Consider the following 20,866-nt stretch of genomic DNA (forward strand, 5'->3'; position numbering starts at 1 on the left):
TTATAATGGTATTCTTATAATGCAATACCAGAACTCTTGATTGTTTTAACCACTGTCATCATCCCATCATTAATGTTTTTTCCTGATTTTCTTTTTTAATAACAATTCAGATTTCATAATTTTTATATGTTTGGTAATGGTTCTAAAATTCCATGGTGCTCATTATTTAGCTCATCCTGTAAAAAGCAAGGTTTTGAGAATGAAACTGTACAATCAGTCTCTGTCTTCCCTGTAGGGTAACTATTGTAGTAACTCTCAGCAGAGAAGAGTACAAAGGTGTTTGGGATGGAATTATGGAAACAGAGGAGACCTTCCTAAAGGAACTGAGTAGCATTCAGGAAAAGATTTGAACTTCCCAATAATGGATAAATCTCTCAATACAAAATGCTTACTGTGTGTAGTTTCAAATTTGTCTATTCTTAACTCCAAGCACTTGATTCTGCTACATTGTTGGACAATTGAGATTAATGACAGCTGTTTTCTTAGCATTAAAAAGCTATTAAATCTTGTCCCTGAAGACGTCAATCTACTTTGCTCTTTTGGCCATTTTGTTTTTGGGACCTGATATGTAAAACATAACTAATAATGCCATCTCAATTCACAGTGACTTGTGCAAAGAAATTAATACTTGTAACAAGGCTTGGCCTAGTGCAATAGGAAGACTTCAGTGCCCTGATCTCTAGCTCTGGAAAAAAAATCACGCTATATGAACAGGAATCAGCTTTCAATAAAATTGTAACCATCAAAAATGTGCACCAGGAAATATTGAGGATGTACGGTATTTTAACACGGCTTTTTTTTTTAAGCATAAAAGATTTAAGAATAGTCTCTTCTGCTGCCTTAGAAAATCCCCAGTTCTTTTATATATAATGAAAGTTTCAGTAGAAGAGGCTCCAAGTGAATCTATCAGATAGCAAATTAATACCAGGTGATAAAAGCCATGCCTTCAAAGGGACATAGATGGCATGTTCAGATCTACATCTCCAATGTTCTCTCCTTCCCTTGACTTCTATCACAATGGTTTCCTTTATGTTTTGAAGTATTATTTGTTCACTGAGTGAAAAAAGAGAGAACAGTCAGGTTCTCTAACCCAACAAAAAGTTACTGGCTCAAATGCTGGGAAGCCACATCTGCCCTTTTTCTCAGAAAGGTTCATTTATTTTACACTTTAAAATAACGTGATAGAAGGGTAAAGTTATCCTTTGAAAAGGACAGGGCCCAGTTATCTGCAATCCACCCCCTGACTCGGGGCTTGCTTTAATCACTACCTCAGGAAATCATGTTCATTCTTCCCCTGCAACAGAGATAGGTTTGGCTCTCTCACAGAAATCTGTGCACACTCTCTAATCATTCAGCTGCTGTAGCAGGGAGAGGGATGGAGGGAAGAGAGGCCACTATTACAGGTCTGAAAAGCAGCAGCTGATTTTGCTGTCTGATGTTAGGTTTGATGGAAACCTGACTACCAAGTGTCCTATCTAAGGTAACGTGTTAGGAACTGCTTTCTTTGTGGCTTCAAGGAGAATGGAAGTCTGTCTGCATCAGACTGTGCAAGGCTGGGAAGTAATATTTGTTCTCCAGAGCAGAATTTCCAGGCCCTGAGAAAATTCAATGTCAAAGATATATATATATATTAAATGTAGGTGATTCAAGTGGGAATTAGGCAATACTCAGGAATCTTAATCCTTTCTAGGTTAAAGATACTACAAGAAAAGTATAATTTAAACACATGCCTTCTGCCCCCGCCCCCCCCCCCCAAAAAAAAAAAAAAAAAGTATTCTTTATTCAGTCTGGTGAATTTGTTTAGAAGGAAGAAAATAATCCATGGGGTGAACAGTTTGAATGACAAAATAAAAACCAATGCTCCAAAGTTATCTGCAGAGGGAGTAAATTTTATTCTGCAAGGAAAAAAGAACAACTATTTTGATACCTAGCTGAGGACTCTGTCCTAGTGCTGATGAATAATTTCAAGTCTAGAACTTCCTAACTTATAAGTGTAAAACTTCATAGCCTTGGTGTTCTAATACTGTTTTTTTCATATTAAAATAAATTCTAATGAAAGAACTTTTACCATGTAAGTTGTACTGAGCAAATGGCTTGCATTTTTTATTTAGTTTCAAAGTCCTTTTATTTCCAAAATTATATAGCTGCCAAATTATGCTGCTTTTGCTTTCTGTCTTGCTGTTTTATGGTTGCTAAGCTAAAAATGGGCCCAGTTATTTTCTAAAGCCCATTTGGAAGCATTCCAATAGAGTGCTAATATTACATGCTTCAGCTAGTTTTTAGGTGCGTGACAGCTTTAACACAGAAATAATAGCAAATAAACACCTCAAACAAGATTCTGTCACTACATAAAATTCTTCAGCAGTCTGTTTTCTGAGTAATTGAGCAATTTTCTTTAGGTTTGATAAAGCATCTTCTTCAGATTGCTTTATATTTTATCAAATTTTTATTTCTGCTTTCCACAGAATAGACCAAAATTTTTCCAGAATACAGCAAAACTCATAATACTTGAATATGTCTTGTGCAAAAAACCCACAAACCTTTCATAGTCAGTGCCCTTTTATTCATACAACCCCCTAGCATTTGGAAAGGAGCTTTCTAACTTTATGTCTCACCTTTCAATATTTTTACTGAATCTGTGTTTAGTAGGCAGTGCTTTTCCATGCTGCTTAGAAACTTAAATTGAGGAAAAACAGGCAGCATGTTCCAGGCCTTTAAATAATATTAATTATTTTAAATAATTAATTAAATTGTTTTAATTATATATTAATAAATAATAATAAATTATTTTTAATAATTAATATTATTTAGTATTATTTCCAGGCCTGTCAGATGCAGCTGTAGGACAGTTTTGAGGTGGTGAAGATCATGCCAATACATTCTGGCCTGTAAATGAGTTGATTGAACTTGTTTATCATTATTATTTATTTGACACTAGCATTAAGAAAAAAGAGTCCATTTCTTTGCTGGAATTCTGCAAATTGATCTACTGATCACTGTAATTTCAATGGAATCATAAACACCCATGAGGGAGAAAGTTGATCTTTGTAGTTTCTTGTAGCCTAAGCTGTATTTCAGCACCTTCCTGTTTGCCTTGAGCACTTCCTCTTCACCCACATCACCCTGACAAATGGAGTCTAATTCATTGGTGGCAAAGACAAAGCTTGAAGGCTCTTCTGGTTGCTTGATTATTATGAATGGCTCTGCTGGATCACCAGAGTGCACTGCAGGAGCTGCTGGCATGGCCCAGCCAATGATCCTGGCACACACCCTCCATCCATCCATCCATCCATCCATCCATCCATCCATCCATCCATCCATCCATCCATCCATCCATCCATGCAGTAGGAGCTGCAGGCTCTTGTGCCCTTCCATATTGTGGTTTCATTGTCACATTAAGAAGAGGCAGTAAGCTTTATAAACAAAATAATTCACCTCTTTATTAAATTCCACAAAGCCAAATATGAATGACAGCTGATAGCAGGATTTGCCACTCGCTCATTTCTCCTTGGTATGAGTCTTAAAGTTTATTCTCATTTTTTTGTTGTAGGGAGCAATTCATTTAATCCTAGTATACAAACAAGTAGTAGGATTTACAGAAACTCTTTAGGATTTACAGGTCTCATAATAGACATTTTCCTAAGAAAAATAGAGATTGTAAGTTTTTGTACTAATCTACAGTAGATATCCTTTTTTTTTTTTTGTCAATAGAAAAACTACAAGAACAAAAAATTGGCCAAATAGCTACATAAATTACACTCATCTTGTTAATTTATCTCTTCTGTGGAACTTTTCTTTGGCAGCAACTGTACATAGATTTCATTGTCCAGAAAATAACCAGGAAAAGCAAGAAAACCTCTCTTCCTACTCCCAAGACCTTATTAAGATCATGTTGGTATATTTAAACCACAAACCAAATGTTTCTATATCTTTTCAGATTTGTGTGATGAATTCTGTGGCCATATTGCCTTCAGGGTTTTTTTCCCAGTTAAAATATTGGGATATTGTGGACTTTTATCATCTCTCTGCAGCAGAAAGTAATCATGCCCACTATGTATTTTTCAAATATTCCATTTAAGTTATACAGAAAGGAAAGCATTGAGCACTTCTTACTTTCTTTCTTGTATTCAGGGATACAGGGGGTGTGTAGTATATAGCCAGTGAGTCAGTCTAACATGGGGTGTTGTAATTGCAATTTTATTGAGAAATAAAACAGCCTGCCTCCTTTTAAAGGGATGCATCTTCTCTGAAGCAATAGAAAGCAAGGCTTTGGTATTAATATTTGGACTGTAGTTGTATAAAATGCTTCAACACTGGCTAGTAAAGCTTGAAAATATGCAATGATGTTTTGACCAAGAAAGTTTTTAAATCAATGATGTATCAGCAAAAAGATAATGTCCTCAATTTATGTAAATTTTAATTATTAATTTTCAGTGGAATCCTAGAAATACTTGTATTATTGCTTCTACAATCCTACATATAGGATCATATATGCAAGTTTAGTATTTTACATATATATATGCAAAAGTACAGCTAAGGAGTCATTTTCTAAAATAGATGATAATGATGCCATAATTCTGTGGCCAGTTGAATCAGTGGGAATTCTGTCTCTGGGGTGTAAGTGAAGTCTGGTTTGGTCTTGAATGTATGCTTTAAAAATTGTCAGCCATGACATTTTGGCAAGTTAAACTGCTGTGTAACGTGTGACAGAGAAGTCAGAACCGAGCAACTGGATTAAAAAAAAAAAAAAAACAAACACTGAGGACTGTTGTGCATGAAAAGATTATCATTTATCATTTGTTTTGTAGCATCAATAATGAAAAGTGAGATGCACTGATAAGTAAAAATTCTGTAAGATGGCTGTGCATTCACAGCCAGAAGACCAGAACTTTCTGTGTCAAAGCACTTCAAAAGCATAGGAGCCAAGCTCAGCAGAACCAAATGAAAAATGTAAAATTGCTTTTTGTATTTGTTATTTGAAATCTGTCATTTTTTGATGCAGTGTTCATGCACATTTCCGATGTATTATTTATGACTTCATAGAGCACAAAGTACTTTTTATTACTCTTCCTTGTATAAAGCTCTTTTTCCCATCCTGCAAGACATCTCTTGACAGGAATATTTTTGTAGCCCCTAATTTGAATAAATTAATATATTTATGTATCATCTGCTATCTTAGGATCCAATAAGGATCAGTGGGTTGCACCATTTACTACCAAACCAGGAGATCATTCTAATTAGGAATACTTCCTAGGAAAATGTTCTGCCTTAATTTATATACTCAAGTCATGCAGATCATACTATGTGCTGTCCTCAGTGATAAGGATTCTGCATTTTAGATTTGACATAAAATTAATACACTTTTTTTCTTTTGTTATTTGCAGTTCTTGCCAGCAATGATTTTCTTTTATTTTCTCCTAATAAAAAATTCAAATAGCTTTGAGCCAGTAGTTGATACTTTGATGCCCATGAAAATTACGAAAGATGATTTATGAATATTTTAAGATTAAGCAGATAAACTGAGTTACAAAATGTATGCTATCTGTAGTAAAACTCATTACTTTTTCTAGAAGTACTTTGACAGATTTAACTGAGAGCATTGTAGAGATCTGTATTCACCACATCAATTCATTCACCTTTATTGATCAACATTATAACCTCATTGTTATTAACTCTGTTTGTTTGAGCTCTGATTTTCATAAAGGAGGAAGATGGAGTGTCAGCACTTATACTGCAATTCTTCACTGATTTTTTGATCATGCAAGTGGTGGATTATGAGCACAGTGGTTTAGCAATTCAAGTAGTTTTTAGTTACCATAGTTCCTCTCATAGCTCTTGAAATATTCTTGAGCATTAGTAATTTATTCTTTTGGAACTTTTCAAGCGTTCCAATATTTGCTGCAAATAAAAATTAATTATTCAAGTTCTTCAGCAAATTATTTTGATGCTTTTGAGGCCATATTTTGTGGAGAGAACAAAAATCACTTGTTGTTTTACAATCTCATTACTTAAATTGCTCCTGTGATTGCTCCAGTTCTGACCCTCTTACTCCCATGCTCACATACAGATAATTCGTGATTCTGAAATACAGAAAATTGGTAAAGAAAATCCTCCATGGTCACTGGAAGGAAAAACAATAAGGAAAAATTGCTAACATTTTAAAATTAAGTGTAACAAAATATTCTTTACTGTAAGAATTTGATAGAATTTATGGATTTATTGATTAGCATTTAGCCAAGACTTTTTTATCAACTTCAAAGTTATAATTTTGCATATTTGACTCATTTTCTTCTAATTGTTGACAACTTTTAAGCATATTGATGGCAAGGATTGGTATTTAAAATTAATGAATTCTCTCTTACACTTTGCTTCTCTCTAATATTGTGATTAAATAGAAAAAAATAATACTAGGATTTTATATTGAGACATAAAATCAGATTAAGTAGTTAGTATCCTATGGTCAATAGTCATTAATTAGTCATTTATCCAATGATCCATTACCTATTAGTGCCATTCCATGTATTATCTTACATCAAGATTTATATACCTTGAGTATTTTTTTCAGTCTTCATTATCCTTTCCAGAATGGTTTTATTATTTTTCCTTCTTGCACATCTACCTTATCTTTAAGATTAAAAAAAAAAAAAATCAGTAATTTCCTGAAATTGTAGTCACTCCTCTGCCTATTTAGATGCAAGATCTGACTTACTGAGAGTAATTTCAGTAGTTTTTTAAACTTTTTGATTTGAAATTCTTTTGGTTTGTTTTTAATTTAGTTTAGTTTAGTTTATTTGTATTTAAGTAGACTATTCTTAATGAAAGAAAATTTGAGATTCTATTTTTTTTAAAGTCTGAAGTTATATATTATGTTGAAAACTATTCAATTTTTTTTTAATTTTGTTTTTAACTTCAGTGTTTTATACTTGTGCTTCTCAGTTGCTGTCTCTCAAAGAAAAAGAGATTCTTCCTTATAATCATTTAATGTAATGCTTCTTAGTAGGAATAGTTAATCAATGTTTGTTGTGTCACACCTCTGCCCCACTCAAAGCTGCTGAAACAAAGGATACCATTAGATGTAGGTATTTTCAAATCAAATTGTTGTGAGACTCTCATAAGAATTCCCCATTTCAGATTTTAAAAGTTCCATTGATAATAGTTTTTCCAAGTCCTTGGTAAGACACAACAAACAAATTCCCTTTTGGAGATGTTTCACATAAATTCTAAAAATCACAATGAGAACATTTCTTATTATATAATAGCATAAAATAAGTTACCTCCTTAGATTTTCTATGAAGCATGGATTAAACCTGCAAAATGTATTTATTTTGGCTTAGAAACTCTCCAAAATGTATTCAAACATTGAATGACAATAATTTAGATGCAAGAAGAATGTTATATGGTATTTTCAAAAGTTTGTGTAGATTTAAAATTCTTGGAGGCACAAAGTAGAAGAAATGAAACCTGCTAATTTAAAGCCAGTATATCAAATCTTCCAGAATAACATTAATATTATTTAAAGGCACCCTGTACATACTAGATTTTATGTTATTAAATAACGGTCTGGCAATTTATAAATTCAGGGTTTATAGTCTCTGTATTTTATTTTCTTGTCATATTTGATTACAATTTAACATACAATACAAAAATGTATCACAGGAATATTTTAACTATTACAATTATTCTCTTATAGCATGAGAATGAGACACTGTGATTGAAAAAAAAATAAAAGAAACAATCAAGATTGTGCACAGAAAATTGAGCTGGGAAAAATACAATTATTGATCATCAGATTTTGTAACTTTTATGAAGTCCTTGTTTGTATTGTGTTTCCTACTACTGATCTTTTTCAGGTGCTTATTATGGATCTCTTCAGGCAAGTAGAAGAGCTCTTTGGGGACAGAAAATGGTTAATTTTCTTGCACTCACTCAAGACGTATTTTTTAATATCATAAATTATAATTGGATGGCTGACACCTGGAATGGAAGCTTTACTTAGTTTTGTATTAGTTTTGAACAGAGGAAATACTTGTACATGTCTGGCAGTCTGTTTTTATGAAGTTAATTCCTGGGTAATACAACACCTGGTATCTATTTGTTTTAGGTGTAATTTCATTTGTTGCTCAAGATGAAGACCAGCAGCAGCCTCAAGGCAGCAGCTCACCACAGAGGACATATGGTAAAAAGGCCCTTCAGAAAAAGCCAGTGAGGATTCCACCAGCTCTTGATGCAGATAACATTGGTATGTTTGTTATTATGGATGCATTTGTTGTCAATTTTCATACAGTTACATCATAATGTGGTTTAAAATTAAATGAATATTTAGTATGCACAGCCTACAAAGATGTATGAAATCATCCTTTTGTGCTTTCTGAAACATTTTAATGCATTGTTAAGCTGAGTTTTTTCTTTTCTTTTTTTCCCCCCCTCTTTTTACAACATCACTGACTGCTGGTTGTTGTTGGAGAGGGGCTGAATGTTTTTAATGCTTTCTTTTTAACTCTCCAATAATACTGTGAGTGCTGATGTCAAAGCAGGCCTTTTCTGAAATTCATATTGCTCTACTTCTTTCCACTGTGGAAAAAACTTTCTTATAACAGTCAGACATAGATACTCCTTTGGTACAATAAAATCAAAAAGAGAAGATTCCAGAATACCTATTTACATTCATATTGACACCACCTGCTTTATTCTAAGCAGTATCTGCATTACTTTGGAGATTTCAAGTGTTCCAGATGAACATTTTTGTGGTTACACCAAATAGACAAAGCCAAGTATTTTGTTTGCTTTTAGATTAATTTCTCCACTTTCCTATTTATATTTGCAAGTATAACTTTGCCTACAGAACCATATTGTTTATGCTTTAATATCTAATTTGGTATATATTTAAATTATCAAGCATTTTTAAAAATTAATTAAAGAATATTTCTTGCAAGGAAAGCTATTAAGGAAAGTTTTAAACTAAAAAAGTTGGTTTAGTCAATACGGAGTTTTTAGGCAATTAAGAAGGGCTGGCAGATTGGCTCTTTGTCTTTATAACTGTATTTTCTAGATAAATTAAAACTAGAATTTATCAAGTTCTAAAAAGAATTAGAAGCTAATTTTATCAATAAATTAGAAATAATTTGAGTCAAGTCAATGTGAATATCAGAAAGTCTGTTCTTCTATAGTCTATTAATAATCTGTACAGCAACATGGAAGTTGGTTAACATTAAGACTCATTGGAAATTTACAGAAGAAGGATTTTAAAAAGGATTAAATTAAGATTATATATGCAGATAATACAGTAGAGACAAGAATTATAAATTTTCCAGATATTAAGTGGAATTAATAATAAAAATAACAAAAAGGGTGATGCCAGGTAAACGGGAGATAATTTTCAAATCTCTACTGAAAGCCTGAGAATATTAATGAATTTAGTTAAGCTTCAATTGCCCAAATGAAACATTTTTTTCTTATGAGATATTTGCAAATTTAAGAATTATCAGTCCAAAACTAGTAAAGGCTGTAACTGAAAGTAACTGAACATAGAAGGTTAGGCAAGAAAATAGTTTAGGAGAGTGGATGTCTCAGTGCTGTCCTTGTCACTGATATGAATGGAGGGTGTTCTTCTTAGGTAGAAAATCCAGTGTAACTTCATGGTTTGCTATTATCATTACTGGTAATACTTTTGCTTCATGTGATTCCCTAATGACAGTGTGAGACTGATTGGTCTATTTATGCATTTCATTTTTCCAACATGTTTGATACATTAAAAGACAATAAATAATACCATAAAATATCAGTCTAATAACTTGCTAAGAGGAGCCAGGTAATCAGCCCCAAATCAGCTCCCTCTTTTGTTGCACACTAATTTACATGGAAATAACCACATCCTCCCAGAGAATCCCATTGGTAATTGGAGCAGTCAGCACACCGTATTCCTATGTGGCTGCCTCAATTTTCTTCATCTTCCCTTTCAGTTGCCATTTTTTGCTATTTTTGTGCAACTCTAGTGTTTTATCTTTGTCTTATTGTGACCTGTGTGTTTCTAGTAAACTGTACTGACTCAAGCTGCAGGACTGCTGGCAATGTTTAGGGCATCATTATGATTGCTTTCCTAAGTGGACTTAAAGTAGGACATGACATGACCTTTCCCTAGTTCTGTGTCACTTAATAAAAGATTTTTTTTCTTCTTCAGTGCAGAGGATATACCCTTTCAATGCTCACATCCCAAGCTTCAATCTCACCTTTAAACCCACCAACTGCATTTAGTCATTTTACAAAATATTATCTGTCATCACAAGCATTCACTTGTACAAGACATCTGTCACTTCTGCAGATGTGGAAGGTACCTGCTGAAAATAGCTAAATAGAGATGTTATGCAACAAGATCTGGTCTAAAATACATGATAGTCCTCTTCTGAACTTACTTCAAAGAGGAACTAACAAAGTCTTAACTTTATCCTGCACAGATTTCTTTTACACTAATATTTTTTATGTTAGTTTTACATTAAAATTAATTTTATTTTTTATTGTATGACTTTTCTTAGTAGAATGACTGATGGGTGTTTCCAAGATTTACGATTTAGGATTTTTGAATTGCAAAGTGTACACCAATAGTGGAATGCAAACCCCTTGCATTTGACCAGAGACACCACACAATGAAGTGAATCTTGGAAGTGATAATCCCCAGAGAACTGTAACAAAAAATACTGGACTTTTGATGTAGAGAAAATCAACATACAGACTGGAATCAGTGTAGCTCAAAACAAGTTTGAGGTTTCCCATAGCTGAATAAGATTAGGAATAAACACATATACACCAAACTTTTGTGTCTTGCTGTTATTCAGGGAAAATTATTCCTTTTAAACATACTAGAAACTCCTACCTTGTTATACACATCTCAGGTACCCACACTTATGCATTATGTAGATAGAGATGTTCTTATTTACCTTTTTCTTTTTTTTTTCCTTCTTCAAATTACATTGTAGGTGGAAATGCAGAAGAAGACAATAATTTCTAGATGAGCTTTCATACATTCTTTTTATAATTTTTGTCAAAATCACTCATTATGCTCTTCCAAAAACCTAAGGATTCTGAAATCCATTTGTATTTTTTTATTTCTTTAGATGTATTTAAGTAAAACCACATTTAGTTCTTGCTGTAAGAAACACAGCAATTCCTCATGATGAATCATTGTTATGCTGCCTTGTACAAGAAGGAAAAAAAGAGAAAACAAACCAAAACCCAAACAGAAAAATGTCTGCAGAGCAGGCATAGTGACAGGGGCTTGTCCCTTTCTAAACTGATGTGGGGTTTTAGTTCTTTCCAAAACTTATTTCTGTCTTTGAAGACAGGAGATCCTAGGGTTTCTCATGGCAGCCAAAAGTAAAACAAGGCTAAGTGGTTGCTAAGACTGAAAGAATGCTCCTTGTCTTTCATGTAAGATTTATCTATAGATATTCCTGTATTATAAAGTGCTGAAATCAGAAATATATATTAGCTATTAATAGGTGGTTGTTTCACAGTCTCAATAAATGCTACACTTCTCCTCTTCCTCCTAAACTCTCAAATAGAGGAAATTTTTCTACTCTGGAGTTCATGGTAACTTCTTGAACCACACTGGCCAAATCCCCCTGTGTTGTGCTCTTTGCTGTGCACAGGGAGGGTGCTTGGCTCAGCCTCTGCCAGACCCACTCTGCTCCCAGGAATCATCCCCTGGAAATGGAAGCTGAGTGTGTGATGTTGCTGTGGTTGCTGCAATGGCTAAAGCCTGCCCTGCAGCTGCAAATCCCCCTCTCCTCTTCAGCATCCCTCACACTCTGTCCAGCAGCAGGACTCAGCACAGACCTGGCACTTCAGCCACAGCTTTCAGTGTTCCTGCCAGCAGTGATGTCCCTCAGTGTTTGTTTGTACAAGATTGGGGAATTTTGCATGGGCTGTTGTCTTATGGTGGCTGTCATAAGCATTGCCTTTACCCACAGATTGTACTTCCCACTTTGTTTGTCTTATGGAATGCATTTAGGTTTTTATGTCATTGCCAGATTTTTGAATTTCCTTGTACTTGAAAGGCTAAACACCAGAAAGATACACTACTTGTAAATAGGCCATGATGAAGAAGCACAGTCAGAGGGGCCAAGCCAGACACTCAAGTTGGCAAAGCCTGGTTTAATTGTCTTTTTAAAACTAATTTATGTTTCAACCAGGCTTTCAATGGCAGGCAATGTTTTGTAGCCTAAGTTGTCATTGTAGTTCTTATGAGATGTCTCTGAGTTAAGTGTCTTTCCTGTTGAGTTTAAAAACTTCTTCCAAGTGATTCTTCGAGCATCTGAATCCTTTGGAAGGTAATGGTTCTTGCACATGTAGCTCTCCTGGACTTCCAAGCTTGAAATCAATCCCTGAGGGCTGAACATCTGTGGAAGCACTATAGGGTATTCATGTAAGGAAGACAGTAAAATTATGACTTTGTTCTAGCAACTGTTGAAATGATTAAGAGGTAAACAGTATTCAGGATGGCAAAAATGTAAAAAAGTTTAGCATTTGTTCATTATAATTTTTTTAAAAGATCATAAGACCCGAGGATGCAGTGGTAAATTATAGGATTTATTCAGTATTAATACAGTAAGATGTTTCATGTACCTTTAATATATTAAAATATAATTGATACATCTCACATGCATATTTATTTCTGGAATTAATGTCTTTTTAAGAGGACTGTTCTTTAAAATCAATTTGAGTTACCAGCCCATAAATTTTGATTGGGTAGTTAAGCTATTTTTTAGTCCAATCTACATTCTGTATGTTCATGCATGGTGTGCTCCAGCTTCAGATTAGTTTAAGTCTCCCTCTTCAGGGAAGAAGTAAAGAGCTATGCAGAGAAAATAATTCCCATGTAAATTGCATGCATATTTGCAAATGTAAAATACCAAACATGGCTTTGCTTGTTTGTGGGTTTCTTGTTAGTTTTGGGTTTTTGTTTGTTTGTTTTGGTTTTTGGTTTGTTTGCTTGCTTTTTTAGTGATTTTTAATAGCATTTTCACATTTGCAGCTATACTTACACCAATGCATACAAGCTTTGGGAAATGGTATAGTATATGTAGAACATTAAGTATTAGACTGTTTTATGCTTTTTTCCTTTGTCAAAAAGGTTATTCAATTACTGCTGGCTTTCTCAGTAGGTGCCCTTCTGCAGTACTGCAGTCTTCTGGTTGTTATGAATTTTCCTGTGCCCTTCTGAGACTCAGAACAGCTTGATCCTCCCAGTAAACTGACATGTTGTTTTGAAACAATTCAGATACAGCAGTGCTTAAAGGACCTGTGGCCTACATGGAATTTCGTGGGGCATGGTACTGTGTGCAATTAAAAATCTGTGCAAACAATGCATCATAGCCCACTTAAAATTAATAACAAGAGCAATCTGTAATTGCTCACAGAGTAAGGCTACTGATGAACTTCAGGTTGCATCACCCATCCTGCAGCAGATGTTGTAATACTGTTGTGCTGAGAAGGCAGGTAGTGCTGCATCTGCACTAACCACAAATTAGTCACTCCTCTTGTAAACCTGTACATCTGCATATTTTTGGATATCATAGCATGTAGGATTGCATTTGCATATAAAGAGATTAAATTTTATTACCCAATTTAAATGTCTGTGATGTGCATTATGCTTGTTTTGAAAGTCTGTATATGCCATAAACTGCATTACTGAGAAATACATCATTCTGTCATGCCTGGTAGACCTCAAATGTGTATGTATGGATTTTTTTCAATTAATAGCCCATTTAATTAAAAAAATATTTTGAAAAACAAAATCCCTAGCAGAAATAATGAGTGGGGCTCACATGACAGGTCCAGGTGTACTAGTTGTCTGAGACAGAAAACATTTAGAGTGATATAAAAAAATAACATTTTTGAAACTTAAGAGGAAATGAGCAACAGAGCAGCAGTCTCCGTGCAGCCAGTGCCCTTGTTGTTGTGCTGGAGTGTTTGACATGCTCTTTCTAGGTCATCATTTTGCCTTTCCTACCTTGTCATGCTTACAAACAATTATTATTTTACCCTTTAGCAAGTAATGAATTATAAACACACAGAGAGTACATAATGGTAATGCAAAAGAGCACTAATATTTACCAGTTCCTCACAGTCGTGTAAGCATGTCTGGGGCTGGAGATAATGAGGTGAGGAGAGGATAGAGGGAAGGTCCCCATCAGTCTCCTCTGACATCCTATTCCAATTGTTGTGACCTGTGAAAGTATTCACTGAGCCAGGAAACAGGAAAAAGTCAAACTTTATGGCCTAATAGATGGGACAGTTCATAGGAAGTAGAGTTCAAATCAAATATGGGATTTTTTAAAAAGTCTTACAGTGTGGAGTTTTTTTTTTTTTTTTCCTAGCTGAATAATGAATTGAATCTTTTACATTAGTCTAAATATTATGAAACATTCAAATTAATCTTTCACAAAAAAATATTACATTCTCCCCAAGATATTTGACATTCAAATTACTGCAACATCGACAATATTGTCTAATGGTGAGAACAGCTTCCTTCAAGGTTTATGTTCAGTCCCTCAAGCAGAGAAAATAATTGAATAAACATTCTCAGAGCGTGTTTGGAAAATTCAACAGTTAAGCTAATTACAAATAGATTTGCAAATCCAGAGCAAAGTTTATATATATATATTAATAATAATACACATATTTATTTCTTTCAAGTTTCTGAAAACTATGCCATTCAGAAATATCAATTAAAACATTCGATTGAGTCCAAATTATGTTTTTAAGATGACGGAGAGTATAATTTTCAACAGGAGAAGAAAATAAAGTACATTTCTCCTTCCGATATAAATTTTTCTTCTTGTTGCTATTATTATTACAAGTCGTGCTAGGCTTTGGTAACTAGACAAGCTTGCACCATGTGCTACTGCCACTGTCTGCCTCTGAAGCTAGAAGTAGGTTATTCTTGAAGATTATTTGTCATTAGGCCATTATAGTTGTAAAAGTAATTTTTTTTTGTTAGTAAAGTCTCAGTTCATCTCAATGTTTTCTCATGGTGAGTTTCATGCCTATCTTAGATCCTCATGTCCCCTCCATAGCCTGCTGCTGGAATTTGTGAGGAATTTTATTTCTGTAACAGCTGCAAAATAAATTTCCCACATAGAATTCTGGTTTTTAATTTATCCAGACACTGGGCACTCCTGCATTCTCACACATTCACTTATGGGGTAGGTTTGCTGAACTAACTAGCAAAGGACCACTCATATTTTTACAGAACAGGCAATAGATATTTCTTGTCCACTGCAGTGCTTTATTTGTTATAGTCTGTATTGTCTCTCTCAAAATATTTATTTTGCTTTCTCTGTGTGTAGAGTCCTAATAGTTTTGGTACAACTATGAAATATTAAGTATTAGGGAACAATTGTTTCCCACTCTGGCAAAATACAGATGATATTTTATACACTGTCGTCAGAAAATGAGTGTATGTGTGTGCAAGAAGTTTTTTGAAATTTGGAATTAATTGTAAAAATGTGTACCAGAAATTAGTATTTCTGGTAATATATTAAAGTTGTGTTATTTAGGAAGAATGTATCTTCTTTCATAATGTGATATATACATTAATTATTATTGAATGTTAGAAAGAATTGCAGGATTGCTTTCACTAACTTCTCTGGATTTATTGGTTATCTACACCTTATTTGCCCAGCAATATATTGAGAAATTAGTTAGAACAACCTTATAAAGTTCATCTACTGTAAATATGGCAGACAATATCCATTAAATTAATGAAGGGTTGATTTTATTAGCATAGAATTACATAAGCATAAAGATCTTCTGCTTGAAAATTAATGGAATTTTACTTCATAGTTTCTTTTTATTATTGAAGACATAAATTGCTCACACAACTCCACAATACGTTTTCTGAAATCTAATGGAAAGCTATCCATTCATCAGTGTGCTCAGGATGCTATTTCAAGAAGTGATTTTGTATTTTATGGATGTGTAGAGAAATAAATGTCATTTTCCTGAAATGACCTGGGTGCTCAGCAGAAATCCTTAATACCTCTTTCAGGGAAGACATATTTTTTATCCCAGAAAAAATGTTGCCTTTTCTGTGTGTGTGGTGTTGCTTTGTGTTGCCTTTTTGCCTTTCCTTAGGGGAATAAGATGAAATGCCTACTCTGTGACAGAGTTTAGAATGGAAAGTTATCCAAATCCCAGTGAACTTGAAAGGTTCATTTTAAAGTAAAAGGGTTATACTGAAAAAGCAAAATAGACATTTGTCAGTTTTAATGCCTTTGCATTTGCCTAGCTGTGCTCCTATGAAACACTGCAGTAAGACTGTATTGCAGTTGATAAAATGCTTTTGGTTACTTTGATATCTTTAGCAAACCCCCAGTATTTTGGAAAAAAATATTTTTGATCTGTAAATACAGAATAATTTTTTTTTTCTAATAATGGCAGTCAGGAATCACTCATTGGGGTATAAAATTTGTAATTCTGGGCTATCTTCACATAGGAAATAGGCACTTTTGGCTTTAATATTTAGCATGTTTTTAAGAGAAAACTGCATACACTGAGCCTGCCTGAGTATGGTAGAGAATTTAAAAGTGAACTCTGTCTGGAAGCGAGCTGGCTTCTCACTGAAGTCTCATGTAGATTTATATCATAAAATCAAATCTAATTAAAATTAAGGATTCAGTTAAAAAATCATGTATATTCAAGGAAATGTTGTCAATTTACTTTCCTGGTAGCTAGAAGGGGTAAAATCTTTGAATACTAATTACATTCTATAATAGAAATGGAGATATGTTATACTCAGCATTTCTGGGGTCCTTTTTTTTTTTTTTTTTTTTTTTTTTTTTTTTTTTTTTTTTCTTTTTTTTTCTTTTTTTGAAAGCACTGAATTGCAAGCTGTGGGATATAAAACTTTTAGGGAAATAGTGCAATTGATTTTACAGTTGCAAGGGAGATTCTATAATTCAGTTGATTGAATGGTATTTGTCTGTCAAGTGAAAGGCTCGTGCTCCTTGTATGTGCTGCAACTCATAAGAGCAATTATTTGCTTTTGTGACACAGCACTAGTAAAAACTGGGTTCACTTTGTCCTCGTTAAGCTTATTTTTAATATGTTATGTTGACAACAATAAAATAAGGCTTGGAATTCCACAATAAGGAGAATGAAGTATATTTCACCACAGCATATTACACCTGGGGGATTGTTAAGAACCTTTAACAGGTCTTTGTTGCTAAGACTTAAAATTAAAAGCCTTTGCACTAAGTGCCATATTTTGAGCAGACTTCTGCAACTGGAGAATACCTGCTGCTTTTCTGCTGTCTTTTTGTATTTTTTTGACTGCTAACTTTGTCATAGGTCATTGTGTTTAACTAATGTAGTCTTTATGTAATCTATGTTTCACCAATGTGCAATCATGTTTCATTCAATAACTTGTGTACAAATGAAACAAATTTGAAAACAAGAATTAATTACACATTGGCATTTTTTTCAGTAGAAGATTTTTACCAGTTCTAAAGTGATACTAATTGAATACTTGTTTTTTTTCTGGCTACAGCTTTTTGATGTCAGATGTTCTATTTTAAAGAGTTCTTGACAGCCACAATGTTAAATTTATGAAGGTATTTTATGTAATAAAACATAATGTATTAAAGAAAAAAAAAAGAAAAAAATGAAATAACCCCAAACCCTGAGCAATTATGTTTTCTCTGAAGAAATATAACTATTGAATGCATACATTTCTAAACTATTTTACATGTTTTGTGTTCATTCTGATGTGAACAGGAAAACACTTCAGTATCATTTTAAGGAATTTCCTGATTGGAAATCATCTGAGTATAACTTAACCTACTGTGCCAATGATATATCAGCTGTGACTGTTTGCACATGACTTCTGAGCTGGCTTTTGCCTTTTTGGACATGTTGAAAAATTTGTGTGATACAAACAGCCCAAGCTGTTCACCTGCAAGTGATTTCCTCACATAAGTCACAGTTTACACACGCTTAAAATGTGCAGCTCTATGCAAAACCTGGCCAGTGGATGCTGTTTCTGCCAAGAGACAGAATAAAAAGTTCTAGGTTATTTTACTACATACTTTTAAATTTTTTTTCAAGCAATTTATATTGGTGGCTCTTTTGACACAAAGTGTCTTTCCCTTCTGTTCTCTTTCCTGTTCTTTTCCTTGTTACATGCTTTATATTGGCTTTGTGTGTCCTTCAGTATTACTGATGATCTTCCCAACCTTCCAGAAAGCCTACTGGGAAATGTAAGATCCTTATGTCCATGATCACTTGTAGCTTTATATGCCAGCATAACAGGAATGAGCAATATTTTTTCTGTTTCTTATCTGAGACCTTATAAGTTTATAGCCAGAAACAATGTTCTCTTTGGATTTTTCCAAAGTTAAGGCCATAGGTAGACAAAGATAGAAAAATGGTGTCAGTAGAAATAAAGACAGATATGGCAAATGGGGAAAAAAACAGTAGTTTTCTGTAAAAAGCAGTAGTCCTTGGGGGAAAAATCCCTCTTAATTTAAGTCATTTAAAAGTTGTGTTTAGTAAGAGGAAGCAGGGAGGGTTAGTACAGCATTTGGGTTCATTAGTTTAACACAGTCCTGACTCTGTTTGTTAACAAAGTATCACAATTCAATTTATGTGAGCTAAAGATTTTGACTGTGAATGAAGGTGTTTTGAGACGTTTTATGGAATATGAGAGAGTGTTAGGTATAACTTGGTAAGAGTAACTTGTTTCCTGGTGGATTTTGACAACCATTACTCTAGGATACTCTTCAAAGATATTTACTAATAAAAACTTCATGACCTAGGTAATCTGTCCTGTTTCTTCTCCACCCTCACCGCTGCAAAGTTTCCTTGATACTTTTTGCATTCTCTAAAGTCACCATTTGTTACTCTCTCCATCAAAAAGGTCACTCCAAGTAGCAACCTTTTGTGCCTATGAAAATTGTGAGCAGTCTTTCCTCAAAAATCTTCTCTAAGGAAAATAAACTAAAATAATTTATTAAACAATAGTTGTTTTCTGAACTTCAAATTCTTATTGGTTGTACAAGTTTTTCTGTGGTTTTGTGTCTTTTCATAATCGCCTAAGAAATCAGTTACTTTGTGGGGTTTTTTATTGCTTTACTTCTTGAGTTATTCTTGTCTCTTTGCCCTTTGGAATTATTTCCTTATTTAACTCTTAGACTAGATTATTCTAAGTATCTTCACTTAATCTCAGCTTCTTTCTTTGCCAGGTCTTTGAACTAAGGTAATTATAATAACCAAATAACTGTGAGTCTTAAAGCAAATATCACTTATCTTCACTTAGAAGTTAAACAGTACTTTTAAAGTGTTAGTATTCTAAACAATCACTTCACTATATAATCTCCAATTTTATAAATGTATGCTGAGTGAAGAGTTCTAGCTTTTCTTCCTTGCCATTCAAACTTCTAAAACCATACTGCAGTAACTGAAAAAGTATAATCTTCCCGTAAATTACCACAAAGATTCTGTTTGTGATGGCAGTCTGATTTTGAGGTGACCACTTGAGACAAGTTAATCATCACTAAGAATAATAGAGGCAGGCAATAAAAGACAAAATAACACCTTAAAGGGAGAGTTTTGAGGAATCCATGTGACATAATATGTGTGAGGTTCAGGTCACTCCTGAACACACAGACCACTGCAGTTGAAACCTACCAACTTTATTTTCAAGGGTCTATTCATGGCAGATTCCTTATGTAGCAGATTGTTAAATGTCCCTGCCATCCCACCTCTTCAGTGAGTATGCAGTGGCTTGTTATGAAAGTCTGGGGTTCTTAGTGTGTGGCTTTATGGTCTTAGGAAGGCACAATAAGAAATGTAACTGAGACATTGGACCTACATTGGTAAGGTTTGTGATAATCCTTTGAATTAATTCTCCCAGAATAATTCCTCAAACTTTTACTAAGGCAGAATATTCCCTTCCCTACCCCTCTGCCCCAATTCCCCCCACTCCCTCCCAAAAATACCAAAACAGTGAAGTTTTGACTCCTTTATTGCTAAAATTTGCTGGATTTCATTTCAGTATTTGAAAATTTCTTACTCTTTGCATACTTTGTGTTCACCTATGTCATGCTGCCTGCAGAGCTCAAAAAGGTGAGGGGAGTTGGATTCTAATGCCAAATATATTATCTGTGTTCTTGTTGATTTTTATCTCTTGTTTTAGATCTGTATTTACCAATGTCACAAGTGCATGGATGACATACTGTCACATGCCCTGAGTTTATTCCCATGCCACAATTTCATCAGAAAGAGTTTAACATGTTAATAAGATCAGATCCTGATTTCTGTCTCTGTGTGTACCAGCAGGTAGATATTCTGTCACCAGCAGACAGGCTAGGCTAAATGTCATGAAGGATATGTGTCATAAGTGTAGGACACAACCCAAATGAAGAGTGAAAAAAGGCCCTCTACAAGGTGAATAACCATGCTTGCCATATTTACATTTTCATCACTCAACTGCAAGGGAGAAGGGAGAGCTGTGACATCATCATATTAAGGTACTGAGAGTTTATGAAGGACATCAAGAATATTCTGAGTTAAAGAGATATTTTCCATCTTCCATTTTCACATCCCATAGACACAGCAGATCTGCTGGGTGATTTTTTTGAAGTTGTTACCTGGGAGATGGAGATGAGAAAGTGTCTATAGAATAAAGGTGTCTGACTGAAAAATGGTGTTAGAACATCCTGCTGTGGTGGTATTAATAGTATGGAAGACTGAGCTTCAAAAATGGAAGATACCAACAGCATTAGTCTTCCATTTCATTGAAATGAGCTGTCTAGTGTTAAAATTCTCTCTTCTTACAGTTTTGAAGAAGTTTAAGGAAAAGGAATGTCTT

At 34.0% G+C, this 20,866-nt stretch overlaps 1 protein-coding gene across 6 annotated transcripts in view; it reads left to right on the forward strand.

Annotated features, from left to right (window-relative positions):
- The window catches only part of CFAP47 (cilia and flagella associated protein 47), a 354,600-nt gene that overhangs the window by 131,212 nt on the left and 202,522 nt on the right, over positions 1-20,866 (forward strand). For all 6 annotated transcript variants that reach the window (XM_053934673.1, XM_053934672.1, XM_053934674.1 and 3 more), the window contains one exon: positions 8,102-8,239. In XM_053934673.1, coding sequence (XP_053790648.1) covers positions 8,102-8,239 — 138 coding nt within the window. The remainder of the gene's footprint in view (positions 1-8,101; positions 8,240-20,866) is intronic.

The sequence above is a fragment of the Vidua chalybeata genome, chromosome 2, assembly GCF_026979565.1.
Source record: "Vidua chalybeata isolate OUT-0048 chromosome 2, bVidCha1 merged haplotype, whole genome shotgun sequence".
In the NCBI taxonomy this organism is placed as follows: domain Eukaryota; kingdom Metazoa; phylum Chordata; class Aves; order Passeriformes; family Viduidae; genus Vidua; species Vidua chalybeata.